We start from the raw sequence: 15244 nt of genomic DNA, 5'->3' as shown, positions 1-15244 counted from the left end.
GCTTTATCTGGTAATTTTCTTTTTTTTTTTTTTTTTTTTCAACATTTTTTAATTTATTTTGGGGACAGAGAGAGACAGAGCATGAACGGGCGAGGGGCAGCGAGAGAGGGAGACACAGAATCGGAAACAGGCTCCAGGCTCTGAGCCATCAGCCCAGAGCCCGACGCGGGGCTCGAACTCACGGACCGCAAGATCGTGACCTGGCTGAAGTCGGACGCTCAACCGACTGCGCCACCCAGGCGCCCCTGTAATTTTCTTTATAAGTGACCTTAAACATCTTTTTTCATGTGACTAAGGACCATTTTTAATGGCTTTTTTTTTACCTTGTTCATGTTTTTTACTGTCCTTTTGCTCTCAGAATTTTGCATCTTTTTCCCCCTAAAATTTAAGAATTCTTTATATATTATAGTGATCAGCCCTTTATCTGTGATCTGTGTTACAAATGTTTCTTCCTCCCTGGTTGTCATTTTTTTTGACTTTGCTTATCAAGTTTTTTTTTTCAGTGTGAAAGTTCCTTTTTTTTTTTTTTTATCATTTGGCTTAATAATCAATCCTTTCTTTTGTTAAATCTGAGTTCTCTTTAGAAAACTTTTCCTTAGGCCCAAGATACAGAGGATTGTACCCATTTTTTCTTCTAATACCCGTAAGTACATTTTCCCCTTCGGATCTCTGATCTGTTTGGCATTTATTCTCGTGTAGGGTATAAGGTATGGATCCATATTATCTCTTTTCCAATGGTGACATTCTTGTCCCTGTACTATTATTAAAAACCCAGCTTTGCCACAGAGATTTGCGACGTCACTTTTATCATATAATCCACCCCCATGTGTCTGTGGGCCTATTTCTAGTCTGTTTTCCTGCCTGTTCTACTCATGAGTCTGTGCCCCACCATTCGAATTACAGAGGCTTAGAGCAGACATTAGTATCTGGTACATCCTCCCATATCTCTTCCGTATCAGAGTTTTCCAGCCATTTTTGCATTTTGATTTTTTTAATGCAAAATAAAAAGTTACTAGAGTCCTTCTCAGAGCCATTTTATTTTTTTCAAGTTTATTTATATATATTAAGAGAGACAGAGACTGCGTTGAGTGGGGGAAGGGCAGAGAGAGAGAGAGAGAGAGAGCGAGAGAGAGCATCCCAAGCAGGCTCCGTGCTGTCAGCGCAGAGCCAGACCCCGGGCTTGAACTCACGAGATTGTGAGATCGTGACCTGAGCCAAAACCAAGAGTCGGATGCTAAACCAATGGAGCCACCCAGGCACCCTGAGAGAGCCGTTATAGATGAACAGGATGATGGAGCAAAACAGTACAAAGTTCCCATATATCTTCCTCCCCATCCTTTCCATACTCAGTTTCCCCGATTGTTAATGTCTTAGGTGTGGCACACTTACTGCAATGATGAGCCAGTAGTGATGCCTTTGTTACTCTTGTTATTTGCTATTTAAATTCATAGTTTACTTTAGGGTTCACTCCTGGTGTCGTACAGATTTTGGGTGTTTTAACGATAAATGTGGGATGTCACGTATGCACATGTTACAGTATCAGACGGCAGAGGGTCACTGCCCTAAAAAACCACCTGTGCTTTACTTATCATCCCTCCCTCCTTCCCCGGCCCGCAGCAACGCTGATCTCTTTTCTGTCTCCATACTTTGCCTCTTCTAGACTGTCACAGAGTTGAAATGTCCAGTATGTAGCCTTTTCAGACTTAATTACATGTGCCGGTTTATTCTTTCACGTGAACTTTAAAAAAAAATTTTTTTAATGTTTATTTTTGAGAGAGAGAGAGACAGAGCGTGAGCGGGGCAGGGTCAGAGAGAGAGGGAGACACAGAATCTGAAGCAGGCTCCAGGCTCTGAACCATCAGCACAGAGCCCGACATGGGGCTCGAACTCGTCAACCGCGAGATCATGACCTGCACCGAAGTCGGAGGCTCAACCGACTGAGCCTCCCAGGCGCCCCTCACATGAGCTGTTATATCAGCTTACCTAACAATAGCTTGTTGGTGTTTTCACTGGGAGAATGTTAAATTTTCAATGGAGCGAGAAAGGGCATCTTAAGGATGCTGATTCATTTCCAGGAACAGGGGAGTTTCTTTCTCTTTGTCAAGTTGATTTGGAGTGTTTAAAGCTCTCATTGTCTAGTTGTCGCACACTTCTTGTTAAGTTTATCCTTAAGTACTTCCTGTCTTCTGTTGCTACAATAAATGGGGCTTCCCCTGCTGTCACATCTTCTGGCTGGTTACTGCTTCTGTGTGTAAGGGTGTGGGTTTGAACTTGAGAACTCGGATTCTTGAAGGCCCACAGCAACGCGAAGCAGGTGATAGGGCTGGGTCCTGGGAGGCCCTGGGCCCGTGACGTCTCTTCTCTACTCCCGCCCCATGTTCTGTCTCCCAAAATGAGGGACTGAATAAGTGTGTGCCGTTTTCCAGGGTGTAATTCCAGCTGAAACAAAGCTGTGATTTGTGTTCTTACCTCTTTGCCTTCCATTTGATTGAAAAAAAATGGGGGTGGCGGATATTCTTCCCCTGCCACGGCATACAGAGCTGGACTGCAAGCTCCCAGCTCCCTACATGCCCTGGCCTTGTCAAACTAAACCTTTATATAAACGGAAAATGTCACCTGCCTGTCTGCAGACACCAGAAGGGGCAGGGGACTGCTTGCTTGTGTGTATGCTTGTTCAGTGTTCATTGAACTGTTTATTCACTGGCTTGCTGAGTCTGTCAGGCATCTATTTGTTGGGTACCTCTCACAATGCCATGCAAGGCACACTGGCCCTGAACTCAGTGCTTACAGATCAGCATGATCTCACCCGTGGTGAGTGCTGTAGGGCATGCTGCCTGGTGCTCTGGGTGGGGACCAGGTGTACCTGCCTTGGGGGGAGGAGGTGGCCAGAGAAGGCTCTTGACTGACACCTGAAGGTTGACTAGGAGTCATCTAAGTAAGGAATGGGGTCGGGGGAAACTTTGGGCAGAGAAACAGCACGTGCAAAGGCCCTGGGGTGTCCAGAGGCTCCATCCGTTCATAGAACTGAGACATAACAAGTGTGGGTGGATTGGAAAATGCCTGGGGGAGAGAAGCGTGAGATGGATTAGCAAAGTAAGACCCCCCTTTCAGGGTAGGTAAGGGAGCTTAGTAGTCAGTGGGATGTTTTAAGGAAAGTATGACAAGACCAGATTTGCAGTTTAAATTGATCCCTTTGCTACATAAGGAGGTATATGAGTTAGGGTTTTCCAGAGAAACGGAACCAATAGGAGACAGAGAGATAGAAAGACAGATTAAGAGAAGTAAATTGAGATGAAATTTATTACAGGAGTTGACTCATGTGATTGTGGAGACAGGGAAGTCCTACCATCTGCCATCTGCAGTCTGGAGACCCAGGAAAGCTGGTGGTATAATTCGGTCCAAGTCCAAAGGCCTGGACAAGGGGAGCCGATTATGTAAGTCCGAGTGTGAAGGCCCAAAAATCGGGGACTGGTGATATAAACCTTGGCCTGAGTCCTCAGGTCTGAGAATCAGCCGCACTGCCTTCCAGGGGCAGGAGAAGCTGGGTGTCTCAGCTCAAGCAGGGCGAGTAGATTCACCCTTCCTCTGCCTTCTTGTTCCCCTCCACATTGGTCTCTGCCATGCACCTTGCTGAGGGCAGACTTCATTTACTCAGTCCGTCACTTCAGGTGCTCATCTCTTCCTGAAACCCTCACAGCCACACCCAGAGATGATGACTTCCCGGCTCTGTGGGCATCTGTTAGCCCAGTCAGGCTGACACATAAAATTACCCATCAGAGGAGCGTGTGGGAGAGGATGTTGAGTGTGGAAGCAGGGAGGCGGGTTTGGAGCCGTGACAGTGGTCCAGGCGGGGGTCCCTGCCGGCCACAACCTGGGTGCCTTAGTGGAGATGGACGGGAGTGAATGGAATAGAGACTGTTTTGGAGGGGAAGGGGACAGCTTTTTGGAGGTTTGGGGATTGAGCACCGGGATGGGAGCCGTGTGGAAATGAAGCTGGTGTGACTAGGGGAATGCATTTTTAATGTTATGTAAATTTAATCCATTTAATTTTAAATAAGTGCGTACTGTATTAGACGGTACGGATGGAGAATATTGCCATTATTGCAGAAAGTTCTTTTGGGCAGTGCTGGTCGCAAGTGCCTTTAAGTCAACCTGATGTTAAATGGGCAAATACAAGTCTGGGGCTCAGAATAGCAGCTGGTCTAGGTTCAGATCGTACTGTGCAACTTGCTTGCTGGGTGTCCTTGGACAAGTGACTTCACCTCTCTGAGCCTCACCACCCTCCTCTATAAAACAGGATATTCCATTCCGTGCCTGGGGCGGTGCTGCGTAAGCTTAGAGCTCAGTTGTGGGCAGTGGGGTGGATACCTGTTACTCCCCCTGGGTTTGACCTTTGTAACTGCCCTGATAGGTTTACTTGGATGTCAGACTCTCCTCTGGAAGGAGCTCCGGATTGGTTTCTCCACCGAGACTCTGACTTTGATGTGGAGTACAGCCTTGGGGAAGTGCTTTATCCTTTCGGGTTTCAGCTTTTCCATTGGCGGTGTGGGCGTTAGAGCAGACCGTCCTTGAGGGCTGCCCAGGTCCCTAATAGAATAAGCAAGCACCCACAACAACTGAGCTACGGTCGGAAGAAGGAACCGGAAGGAGGAGGGACCTTCCAGAAGTCAGCGTGCAACGGCTTTGCTGGTTCCATCCGTGGTATTTCTGGTTGGGTCCTGCCTCGTGAGAGCGCTAAACCAGAGGCTTGTGTGACACGCTCGCCCAGGCCCAGCCCGTGCCCCCAGCTTGCTCCAGGAGCTTTCTGAGCATTTACCTTGACCTTTTCCTTCCTTCCTTCCTTCCTTCCTTCCCTCCTTCCTTCCTTCCTTTCTTTCTTTCTTTTTCAATTTGGACAAGGTTTACCGACTTCTGAACTGTTGGGAAAAACTAATGTTGTCTCATTAAAACTGCACTGCTCACTTGTACCAAAAAATACCCCCTACAAAAACCTGTTAAAGTTTCATGCCTGGCACAGAAGACTATTAAAGACTCATAATTGCAATAAAATCCTTTAGTGGGATTTGAGTCTTCCTTGTGGTAATGCTACAGTCAGCGGGGTCCCCACTGGAAGCTGCAAAAGCCATTTCAATAAAGGCTTCGGGAAGGAGGCAAAGATCACCCTAAAACTGCTTCCGTCGGGGTCCTTGCCCGGCGGCCGGCAACGGGGCATGTGTGCTGGGGGGACGGACTCCCAGATCCAGTTGTTAGCAGGTTTCTGTCCTGACTCCCCCTGCTGGGGGGCGGAGGGGGTGGAGCTCAGAGCCTCTGCCATCCTGCTACCGGTTCTTTTGGCTCCTCTGTTTTCAGTCCCTTCACCAGGCAGGAATAGAGCACCTACTGTGTGCATGCCGAAAAGCCCATGCTTTGGGCTCAGGGGCTCAGCTCAGGGGTTGAGACATGGAAGAAGAATTGAACACAGAGGGATGGTCTGGTTTTTCCTAAAGGAGTTGTGACTGGCTCGAGCAGGGGCTTTGCAGGCGGGCAGAGTGAAGGCTAAATCCCAGCCCCTGGTCATTCCGCTTCCTGGCCTCAGTCTTCTCATCTGTAAAATGGGGATAACGCTGTGTGCCTCGGAGATGTGCTCAAAATGTGTGATTCGAAGCTGAAGGTGGGGCCCAGGGAGGAGGCAGGTGAAAACAGAGAGTACGGTTTTGAGAGTCCCAGAGGTATTTGAGAGCCACTTCAGGGGTACGCGCATGGTTTCTCAGAAACGCAGCTAGCATTTATTGAGCACTTACTGGATGCTAGCTGCTGTTTTGCCTGCTTTTCTTTTTTTTTTTTTAATTTTTTTTTTCAACGTTTATTTATTTTTGTGACAGAGAGACAGAGCATGAACGGGGGAGGGGCAGAGAGAGAGGGAGACACAGAATCAGAAACAGGCTCCAGGCTCTGAGCCATCAGCCCAGAGCCTGACGCGGGGCTCGAACTCCCGGACCGCGAGATCGTGACCTGGCTGAGGTCGGACGCTCAACCGACTGCGCCACCCAGGCGCCCCTGTTTTGCCTGCTTTACATGTATCCATTCAGTAAGTGTGCACTCAGCACCTACTATGTACCAGATGCTGTCTTAGGTGCTGGGGCTACAGTAAAGGCTGGATTAAGTCATTTAACCCTGAAACCTATAAGGGTGGGCACTGATGCTATCCCCATTTTCCAGAGAAGGTGACTGAGGCACAGAGAGAGTGGGGAAATCACCCCAGGTCACACAAGCAGTAAGCGGCAGAGTCTGGGATTAGACCCAGAGGGCAGGCTCCTGTGTGTGTGCCCCTAACCACACGCCACAAGCCCTCCCGCTTAGTGAGAGGTGGCCTTGTTCGTGTTTTGAGGGAAGATGGGCTTAGAGCAGTAGACGGATTCCCCTTGGGTCTCTTAGGGACGAAGAGGGGACCACCACCCGCTCAGGTGGGTCACTCCCAAGCCTGCTGACCACTTTCTGCTGCTCCTGAGTGTTTCTGTGCCTTCCTCAGACCCAGAGGGAGTGAACTCCCACTTCCTGGCGATGGGTCAAGTTCAGGGGAGACCAGTGTTCTGTCCTTGCGGAGTGTCCCAGATCTGAGCCTGTCACTTGATGGGCTCTGCACGACGGGAGGAGTCTTTCCTCTCCCTGAAAAGAAAGGGCATCCGTGGCCCGCCCCTTGCCCCTCCATCACTGGTGATAAACACGGTGGCCATGGTGACAAATCAAATTAAGTCGCCTCTATCCGTTTGTCCTTCCGTGCCCTCCCCGTCGGCATCCCGCTTGCAGGCTGGACAGTATTAGACACTCGGTCACACTGCATGGGTCTCTCCTTCTCCAGGGGTCGTGTCCCGCTGAGCTCTGGGCGGTGTGGGTGTTTTCGTGGTCAGTTAGCCTCAGAGTCTGGCCTTTGCCTTTGCCTCACTCTGTGGCCCTAGCCACGTTCCCGTGTGGTCTGGGCCTCAGTCTCCCCATCTAGGAGACCCTTTGGAAGGCCCTGGCAGTCATAGTGTCTTTGCCTCTCTACTTGTTGCCTCATTTACCCGCGTTGTCTAACTCAGGGCTGGCCTCAGCGGGTAAGAGAAAGTAACAGCGCAATGAATAAACACACAAAACTCTTAGTTTCGGGAGGAAAGAGCCCGATCAAGGTCTTTAAACATGCCACCTCCCACTTCACGTCGTACAACCCAAGGGGAAGGGGCAGCGAATGGGCACGAGACTGGGACAGTGGGGAGGATGGGTTTCTCCCCTCCCGTCGCCATTTACCGAGCCAAGACTTGCCGAGAAAAAGGTGGCAGTGGTGCAAAGAAGCTGCAGAAAGCTGGGCTCAAATGCTGGCTCTTTTTTCCCATCCTGTGTGACCAGGGACCCTGAGCAAGTGGCTTAACATCTCTGAACTCGTCCCCTGCGTTTGGAAAGGAAGCGAATGAAAGGCGATCAAAGCCCACCACACGCTGCTGGTCCGGTTGGATTCTCATGGCCTCCTGGGCCTTGCTGGTAGTTTTGAGCCCATTTCACAGAGAGAACACAGACTCCGTGCACTCAAGAGCAGTGCAGGGCCACACTGCGCCTGTTTCACCGTCAGCAGGCTTCAGAACCGGGGCCCTCTTCCTGCTGCACCATGGGGACGGGACTCTACACCCCGGCGGCCCCATGTGGCTCTGAGAAGCCAGGGAGGTACTGCATTTGTTCGAAGTGGCTTGTGGACTCTCAGTGACGGTGGGCATGCAGATCCCTGTGCTGACAGGGCTGTAGGACCTGGGAAGCTTTCCGTCAAGTAGAGGATGTGAGAAGCGGGCACAGAGACACAGGACTATCTCAGACCAACTCAGATGTCGTGGGCTGCTGTGTGGGCCCCCGAAGCCAGCCCTGTCTAGAACTTCGGTTTTGAAACAGACCCTGGGAGAAGAAGAAAGACCGGAGAAGATTGGAAGGAGATGGAAAAGGTGGGCTCACGTACCCTCATCCCATGGGGGGTTTCCCCAGTACGACTCCTGTTTCATACCTGTTCCCCAAATGGGTCACACACGAGCCCCACACTGCCTCCCACAAATCTGGTAGAGACATATTTATTTAGCAGGCATGAAGGAAAAATAGGACTAGCACGGCAACCTTGTGGTTTCATGGATGTTAATCTTAGGGCGGGGCTGGAGGAAAGTAGTGTGGAGGTAATTCACAGGGCTGAATAAATGACAGGTGCCAGGCTCAAGGCCGGGGAGAATAACTGGAGTTTGGAAGCCACCGTGCTAAATCAGCGGCCCCCCATGGTTACGGATACTGCACCCCAGAGTTGTCAGATGAGCGAATCAAAATATAGGATGCCTGCGGTGCCTAGGTGGCTCAGTCGGTTAAGCGTCTGACTTTAGCTCGGGTCATGATCTGACGGCTCATGAATTTGAGCCCCGTGTCGGGCTCGGTGCTGACAGCTCAGAGCCTGGAGCCTGCTTTGGATTCTGTGTCTCCCTCTCTCTCTGCTCCTCCCCTGCTTGCCCTCTGTCCTCTCTCTGTCTCTCTCAAAAATAAACAAACGTTAAAAAAATCAAAAAAAATATATATATATATATATATATATATATATATATATATATATATATAGGATTCCTGTTGAAATTTAAGTTTCAGATACACCATGAGTACTTATTTTTTAAAAAACATTAATTTATTGTTGAGAGACAGAGTGAGACAGAGCATGAGCAGGGGAGGGGCAGAGAGAGAGGGAGACACAGAATCCCAAGCAGGCTCCAGGCTCTGAGCTGTCAGCACAGAGCCCGACGTGGGACTCGAACCCATGAACTGTGAGATCATGACCCGAGCCAAAGTCAGACACTTAACCGACTGAGCCACCCAGGTGCCCCACAGTGAGTACTTATTTTAGTGTATATACGTCCCATGCAGAGTTTGAGATGTTCCCCACCAAGCCTGTCTGGAGGGCTGGATAGACCTCATGGAATTGAGTTGTCCTTCCCCCGGCTCCCCCTCCCCAGGACCTGCAGGGAGAGGCTTTTGCACAAAAGGATGCCCTGACATATCTGGTCTCTCAGATGCTAGTTCCTTTAATTAAACTGCTGGGATGGAAATAAAGTGTGTGAGGAAGATTAAAATTGATTCCTTTAGCTTAACAAAAGCCAAAGCTCTTGAGAGAGATACTTAAGGAGCCAGAACCCTTGAGCAGAGGGAGAGTGCAGGCTGGGCTGCAGCCCAGAGCTGTAGGGGCAGGTGGGTTGGCCGAGCGGGCCTGTGCAGAGGGCCGAGGTGGAGGCGCGAACACACGGTGGGCCGTGTCACGAGGTGGGGGCAGGGGGCGGGGGGGGGGGGCGCTGGAAGCACCTTCCATCCTCAACAAGGCCCAAGTGCCCGCAGAAGTTCTTCTGCAAGCTCTGCTGCTAAGCATCTGAGAAAGCCAAGCCACAGGCCGGGATGGGGCTGCGGAGGTCAGGGCGGGAAGTGGCAAAATCTTTACCTTGGTGCATAAGCACTTATTGAGCGCTTGCTGTATGCCAAGCCCAGAACCAGGTGTTGGGTCTCATCTCAGGCTCTTCCCAAGGAGACCAGCTGGGGCCGCCTAAGTTCTCAGGAGCCTGGGTTCACACCAAGGGAGCCCAAAGATGCAGAAAGAGACCGAGAATTGGAGGTATCTCTGGGGACACTGGAAAACGACACTGATGCTGTAGGCATGCAGAGGAGGACAGTCCTGGGGTAGCACCCCATTTTTACGCCCAAGGAAACCGAGGCACAGAAGCTTTTGGGGGATTTGCTTGAGCTCACAGGGCATGGAAGTAGCAGAGTCAGGATTTGAACCCGGGTCTGATGTCTTTGAAACCCTTAACCCTTAGTGCTCTTCTGCCTCCTGGATCGTGGGGGGGGGGGTCATTGAGGTTTTGGAGCAGAGAAGGATGTCATGCGAGCAAAAAGTCGAGGGCAAGTTAACCTGGCGCCAGGGCTGAGGCCAGTTTAGAAGTTAATGCGCGGAGGAGGGGTGCTGGCTCAGGAACCTAGGTGTGAGGAGAGGGAGACCCAGGTTGGGGGGCCCCCAGGGGTGGGGGGAGGTGAAGATTGGGTGACACCTGCTGAAGGGTTACCAGGGGGAATAAAGGCAGAGTTGACGATGGGGTGGGTTTTCAGACCTGGGTGCTGCAGGCAGGGCTGGGGAGTGACGGCAGGATGATGGCTTTGAACGCGTGTCCCCGGGCAGAGCTCCTGACGGCAGCTGAGTAGGAGAAGGCTCTAGGGCCTTGGGGCCGTGTCAGCGTGGGTCTGCCTGCCTCCTTTCCACTAGCTCTGTGACCGCCAACTAGTTACTTAACCTCTCTGAGCCCCCGTTTTCTCTCCGGTGGCGTGAAGAGCAGTGATACCTCCTTTGCAGGATGTTGAGGATATTAAATAAGGAAAAAATGTACAAAGGGACGAACAGGGTACTCGATGCACAGTCAGCATCTGGTGAATAGTGGCTTGAACCTGGGGCTCCAGGCTGGTGTCCTCTTCTGGGCGCCGCAGAGATGGTCCTGGTGCTGGGAACGGGTGTCTGACTTTCCATTCATTGGATGAATTTTTGTCGAAATCTCACTGTGCGCCGGGCCCCGGGGACCGTGTGGAGAGGCTGATGGGAGAACCCAAAGACAGCCCCGAACTGAGCCCGCTCTCGAGTTGGAGCAGCAGGAGAGCAGGGGCGGGGCTGTCTTGCTCAGCACGGTGTCCCCGCACAGAGCCTGGCGCCTGGTAGGTGCGAGGTATATGTTGAAGGGGCTCGTGGGGGCAAAGGGGCGGCGGGCCTTCCCAGAGCACGTCCGCGCTGGTGCAGAGGGGAGACGCCAAGACTGCATTTGCCTCCGCTTTCTGTACTGGAAACTCCCCACCTGCAGGCGAGGTGTTGAAGGAAGGACAAGAAACTGGAGACCAGGGTTCTTATCCTCAGCCTCATCATTGCATCTTCTTCTCTCCTCCTTTTCTTCGAAATTCCCAAGTGGCTCGCCTTTTCCAAATTCTGCTTTGAAAAAAGCTGGGGAAACCCTCTCGGGTTGATCCTGTGCCATAAGCAGGCTGGGAAGCTGGAGAGAAGGAAAAGAAGGCAGGAATGATCTGCGTTAGGAGGATGCCCTTCAAGGCCCTGATGGGGAGCAGCCCTGGGCGCCCCCTGCAGGAGAAGCAGGGAAGAGAAACACCCGACCTTCCGTGTGGACCATTCTGGGAGTCTATCGGATGCCCCACCTCACTCTAAGCCGTCTTCTCCTCCAGCCTCTTGTAATTTTGTCTCAGGTTTATTTTTATGGGGCAGCTACTTTTTTTCCTCTTATTTTTTTTTAAATCCTTTCACTAATGTGAAAAATGTGTTTTTGCATTACAAAATAAAACTGTCTACTTGTTGTAAGAATCCAAGCAACATGTTATTGCTTTAACGGGAGGCTACTTTTCTCACTTACTGCTGCTTTCGTGAGTAAATGAAACTGTTGTTTGCATTTTAAGGAAACATGCTCATGCCTGAGGTAAACATCTCAACCCTGTAGAAGTGAGAAAGGAAGTAATGGAAATATGCCTTCACATCTGTCCCCGGGTCCTGGCCCCCCCCCCCCCGTGTCATCCCCCACCAAGCCTCTGGGATGGTTGTTTTCTTCTAGATAAGGGGACCCCCAGGAATCTTGTAGATCCACCTCTCTAAATCATTGCTAGGTCGAGGGGAGGTAGTCCTTTCTAGTGACAGGAGCACGGGCTCAAGATCAGGATGGGAAAGTTGACTCTGCCATTGACTTGCTGTGTGACCCTCAGGCATCCTCATCACCTCTCTGGGCCTCCGTGACTTCCTCGTCGGGCTGGCCAGGCGGAGAACCGGGATCGGGGCTCTGAAGCCCCTGGCATGAGTCGGTGTCCTACAAGCAGCCCAGGCATTACTCTGTTGTTTGGTGGTCTTGGCAGGTTGGGGACCAGATTCTGGAGGTCAACGGGCGGAGCTTTCTCAACGTCCTGCATGACGAGGCGGTCAGGCTGCTCAAGTCATCCCAGCACCTGATCCTGACGGTGAAGGACGTCGGGAGGCTGCCCCATGCCCGCACCACTGTGGATGAGACCAAGTGGATTGCCAGTTCCCGGATTGAGGACACCACCACGAACTCAGCAGGGTCTGGCAGCACTGCTCACTCTGAGCCCCAGGACCAAAAGCCAGTGATGCCCCCTCCCATCCCTTCAGCACACCCCGATCCCTAAAGATTCTGAGAGCCTGGGGTCCCATCCCAGGGTCCTTTGCATTTGTAAGGCGTGACCTTGGGCACATCCCTTCTCCTCTCCTGGCCCATTTCCCATGGAAAGCTGAACTGCATAAGCCAACTCTCTTATCCTGTATTTCCCTGGGGCAAATCACTTAACTGAATCCTGGGCCTTTAGATGCTTTGTCTGAAAAGTGGGGAGCATAACCCCTGCCCCCATCCAGCTCTGGGAATGAGGAACCCTGTGAGTCACCTGAGGAAAAGGGTCGTGGGAGTCATAAAGTGACCACAGTTGCTGATGGCTGTGTACTTGCTGATAGCCTCACGCGTCAGCTTTGGGTTTCTAATCAGAAGTCTCGGACTGGTTGGTGGCCTCCCGGGCCAGATGCACCCAGAGCGTCTCCTTCCCTTTCTTCCCTCCTCTCCTGTCTCCTTTCCTTTTCACCAGCACGGTATCATAATTTTTTTTTATTTAGCTGCCGACATTTAAAAAGGCATCCGGTTTCCCATCAAAAAACAAAAACAAAAACCCTGACTTCTGGCTGCTGCTTTAAAATCAGGAATTCTAGCGGCTTGAGCACATGTTTCTTCATGAAATTGGGCTGGAGCTGAGCTACACCTGCGAGTTGCATCTCTGGGTCTCCAGTTGGCCCCTGTCCTCACCCACCCTCCCTAGGGTTGGCCTTGACCTCGAGGCCACGGGCCTTTTGCTGTTTATTGTCTCCTGTCCTTGTGTTACCTGCCTGGTCCTGTAGGGCTGCTGAGCCAGGAGTTCACCTTGCGTGGTTTTAGAAATGCTGCCCCCGTGCTTGATGAGGGGGCTGGAAGCCGCTCATCTGCCCAGGGGTTCCTATGCCCTTGAGTAGCCCCAGCTAGTGGAGGCCATGGTTCTCTCAACACCTTTGCTCACCCTGCTCCAGATTGGCCTTTCCCTTGCTGGTGCCTGTTAGAACTGCTCGGCCATGCAGCTGAACACGTTTGTCTTTCTCGTAGGTTTCCTGGGGATCTTACAACGGAAGGGACAAACAAGGTAGGGAGCTCTCCGTCATTGGTTGTCTGTAGCTTCTTCATACACCCCCGTGTAGGGGGCTCCGGGCCTGGCAGGTGCATGGAGCCACTCACGTGCATGATCTCATTTCATTTGAGCAGCCCGCCGACTGTCCGTTCGTCCGTCCTCCCTTACATTCCTCACACATCCGTGAGCACCACCAGGTTCCAGGTACCAGGGCTAATGGCACTGAACAGAAGAGGTCAATTCCTGCCCTCCTGGAGGAGGGTATACCTAGTGAAGGCGACCCCCACACGTAAAAAAAATCCTGCACACGTGTCTAATCACAGAAGACGTTCAGTGCCATCAGGCAAGGTGCTGGGGAGTGTGGGAGAGACTAACAGATGGGACACCTGGTTTAGGTGGTGAGAGGCAGAGGGGCGAGTGAGGACTCTGTAAATCGGTGACACGATACTCGGGCTGTGAACTGAATGTTACATAGGAGTAGCCAGAACAAAGTCCGGTCCAGGAGCACGAGGGGACAGCATGGGCCAGAGCCCCGCTTTGCCAAAAAGGTGGCTTGTTGGAGGCAAGGAGAGTGTAAGGGGGTGTGGTGAGCGAACAGGAGCCGGAAACAGAGTGACGGCAGGCAGGGTCCCCAGATCACCTGGGTGCTCTGTGGGCCCGTAAGAGGTTTGGCATCTAACCACGGAAAGGCTTAAGCTGGGGAGCAGGACGACGCGATTCCTATCATTACAAGATCATTTCAGCAGCTCTGCATAGGTGATGGGGAGGCAGAGGGGAGGAGCGGGGACACCCTCCCCCCCAATGGCATCTTAGTCACACCTCCCAGTGACGCCTAAGGCAGTGGCGAGGAGGGGGTGGAGAGTGTGTGCAGATCTGCACCATATTTTGGAAGTAAGGTTACTCTTATCCCCAGTTTACCAAGGGAGATACTGAAACCTGGAGAATAAATTGGGAGCCATAATAAAATTGCTCGACTCTGATTGGTTTCAGGATCTGATGAGATAACGTATGTCAAAGTGCGGGGTAAGACGTGAATGCCGTTTGCACCTGCGCACGGCCTCGTGGTCTGAGGGCGGACCTGTAACTAACGTCTCCTGCGGGTGCACCGGGTAGGCCGAGGCCACAGAGGGACCCGCCTCATCCCTCTGCACTGGGGCCACTTGGCCCCAGACCAGTGCAGAATTCCCAGACCCCCGTCTTCCTGTCTTTCAGCTGGGATTTTACAAGGGCCCGGCTGGCTCCCAGGTGACCCTGAGCAGCCTGGGCAACCAGACGCGCCTGCTGCTGGAGGAGCAGGCGCGGCACCTGCTGAACGAGCAGGAGCGAGCCACCATGGCCTACTACCTGGAGGAGTACCGTGGCGGCAGCGTCTCCGTGGAAGCCCTGGTCATGGCCCTGTTCGAGCTGCTCAACACGCACGCCAAGGTGACCCGAGCCCCTCCAAGGGCAAGGCAAAAGTCCTCCAGGGCTCGGCATCCTCCCTGCCTCCCTCCGTCCCCCACCCCTCTGCTGAGAACCCACAAAGAGTCGGGCTGAAACAGCCCTGAGCAGAGACTGGTGACCGAGGCAGCCAGGAAAGCCAGCCCATAGACTCCTGGGGACATAGTCAGTTAAAGTCCCCGGTGATGGGGGCCCCAGTGAAATAGCTGTCAATGCTGAGCATACATTTAGAGTCATCTGGACTGCTCTTCAAAAGCAGTGCCCGGGCCCCACCCCTCGGGCTGGTTAACTCCATATATCCGTGGATGGGAGTTTGCCACAACTCCCGGGCGATTGTGCCGTGCTGCCAGCTTTGAGAACCCTCCTCTCGAGGAAGTCTGGGGTCCAGAAACTGCACAAAGGAAGAAGTGATTAAATCCACTGGGAGCAGTTGCATGCGGGAAGGCTTAAGGGAAGGGCATTCTGGGTGGGAGGGACAGCCAGGGGCTTCCTGGTGTGTTCAGGGAGCTGCAGTCACTCGTGCTTGCTGATAAGATGCCAGTGAGGACAGGGTGAGAGGGAAGCAGGAGTCAGATGATGCTGGCCTGGCGTTCAGGGT

The 15244-nt window shown here is 52.2% G+C and overlaps 1 protein-coding gene across 6 annotated transcripts in view; it reads left to right on the top strand.

The window, feature by feature from the left end:
• Positions 1-15244, top strand: part of WHRN (whirlin) — a 96899-nt gene that overhangs the window by 63346 nt on the left and 18309 nt on the right. For 5 of the 6 annotated variants that reach the window (XR_005792647.1, XM_040482090.1, XM_040482092.1 and 2 more), the window contains exons 4-6: positions 11905-12107; positions 13185-13221; positions 14419-14631. Coding sequence is in view for 5 of the 6 variants with exons in the window: in XM_040482090.1 (XP_040338024.1) it covers positions 11905-12107; positions 13185-13221; positions 14419-14631 (453 nt within the window). In the remaining variant the exon portion in view is untranslated. The remainder of the gene's footprint in view (positions 1-11904; positions 12108-13184; positions 13222-14418; positions 14632-15244) is intronic. The other variant, XM_040482093.1, reaches the window with a different exon arrangement.

This window comes from Herpailurus yagouaroundi, unplaced genomic scaffold, assembly GCF_014898765.1.
Source record: "Herpailurus yagouaroundi ecotype Mexico unplaced genomic scaffold, PumYag 160, whole genome shotgun sequence".
Taxonomy (NCBI): domain Eukaryota; kingdom Metazoa; phylum Chordata; class Mammalia; order Carnivora; family Felidae; genus Herpailurus; species Herpailurus yagouaroundi.
Note: the sequence above shows the minus strand (reverse complement) of the source record. Positions and strands in the feature narration are given on the sequence as shown.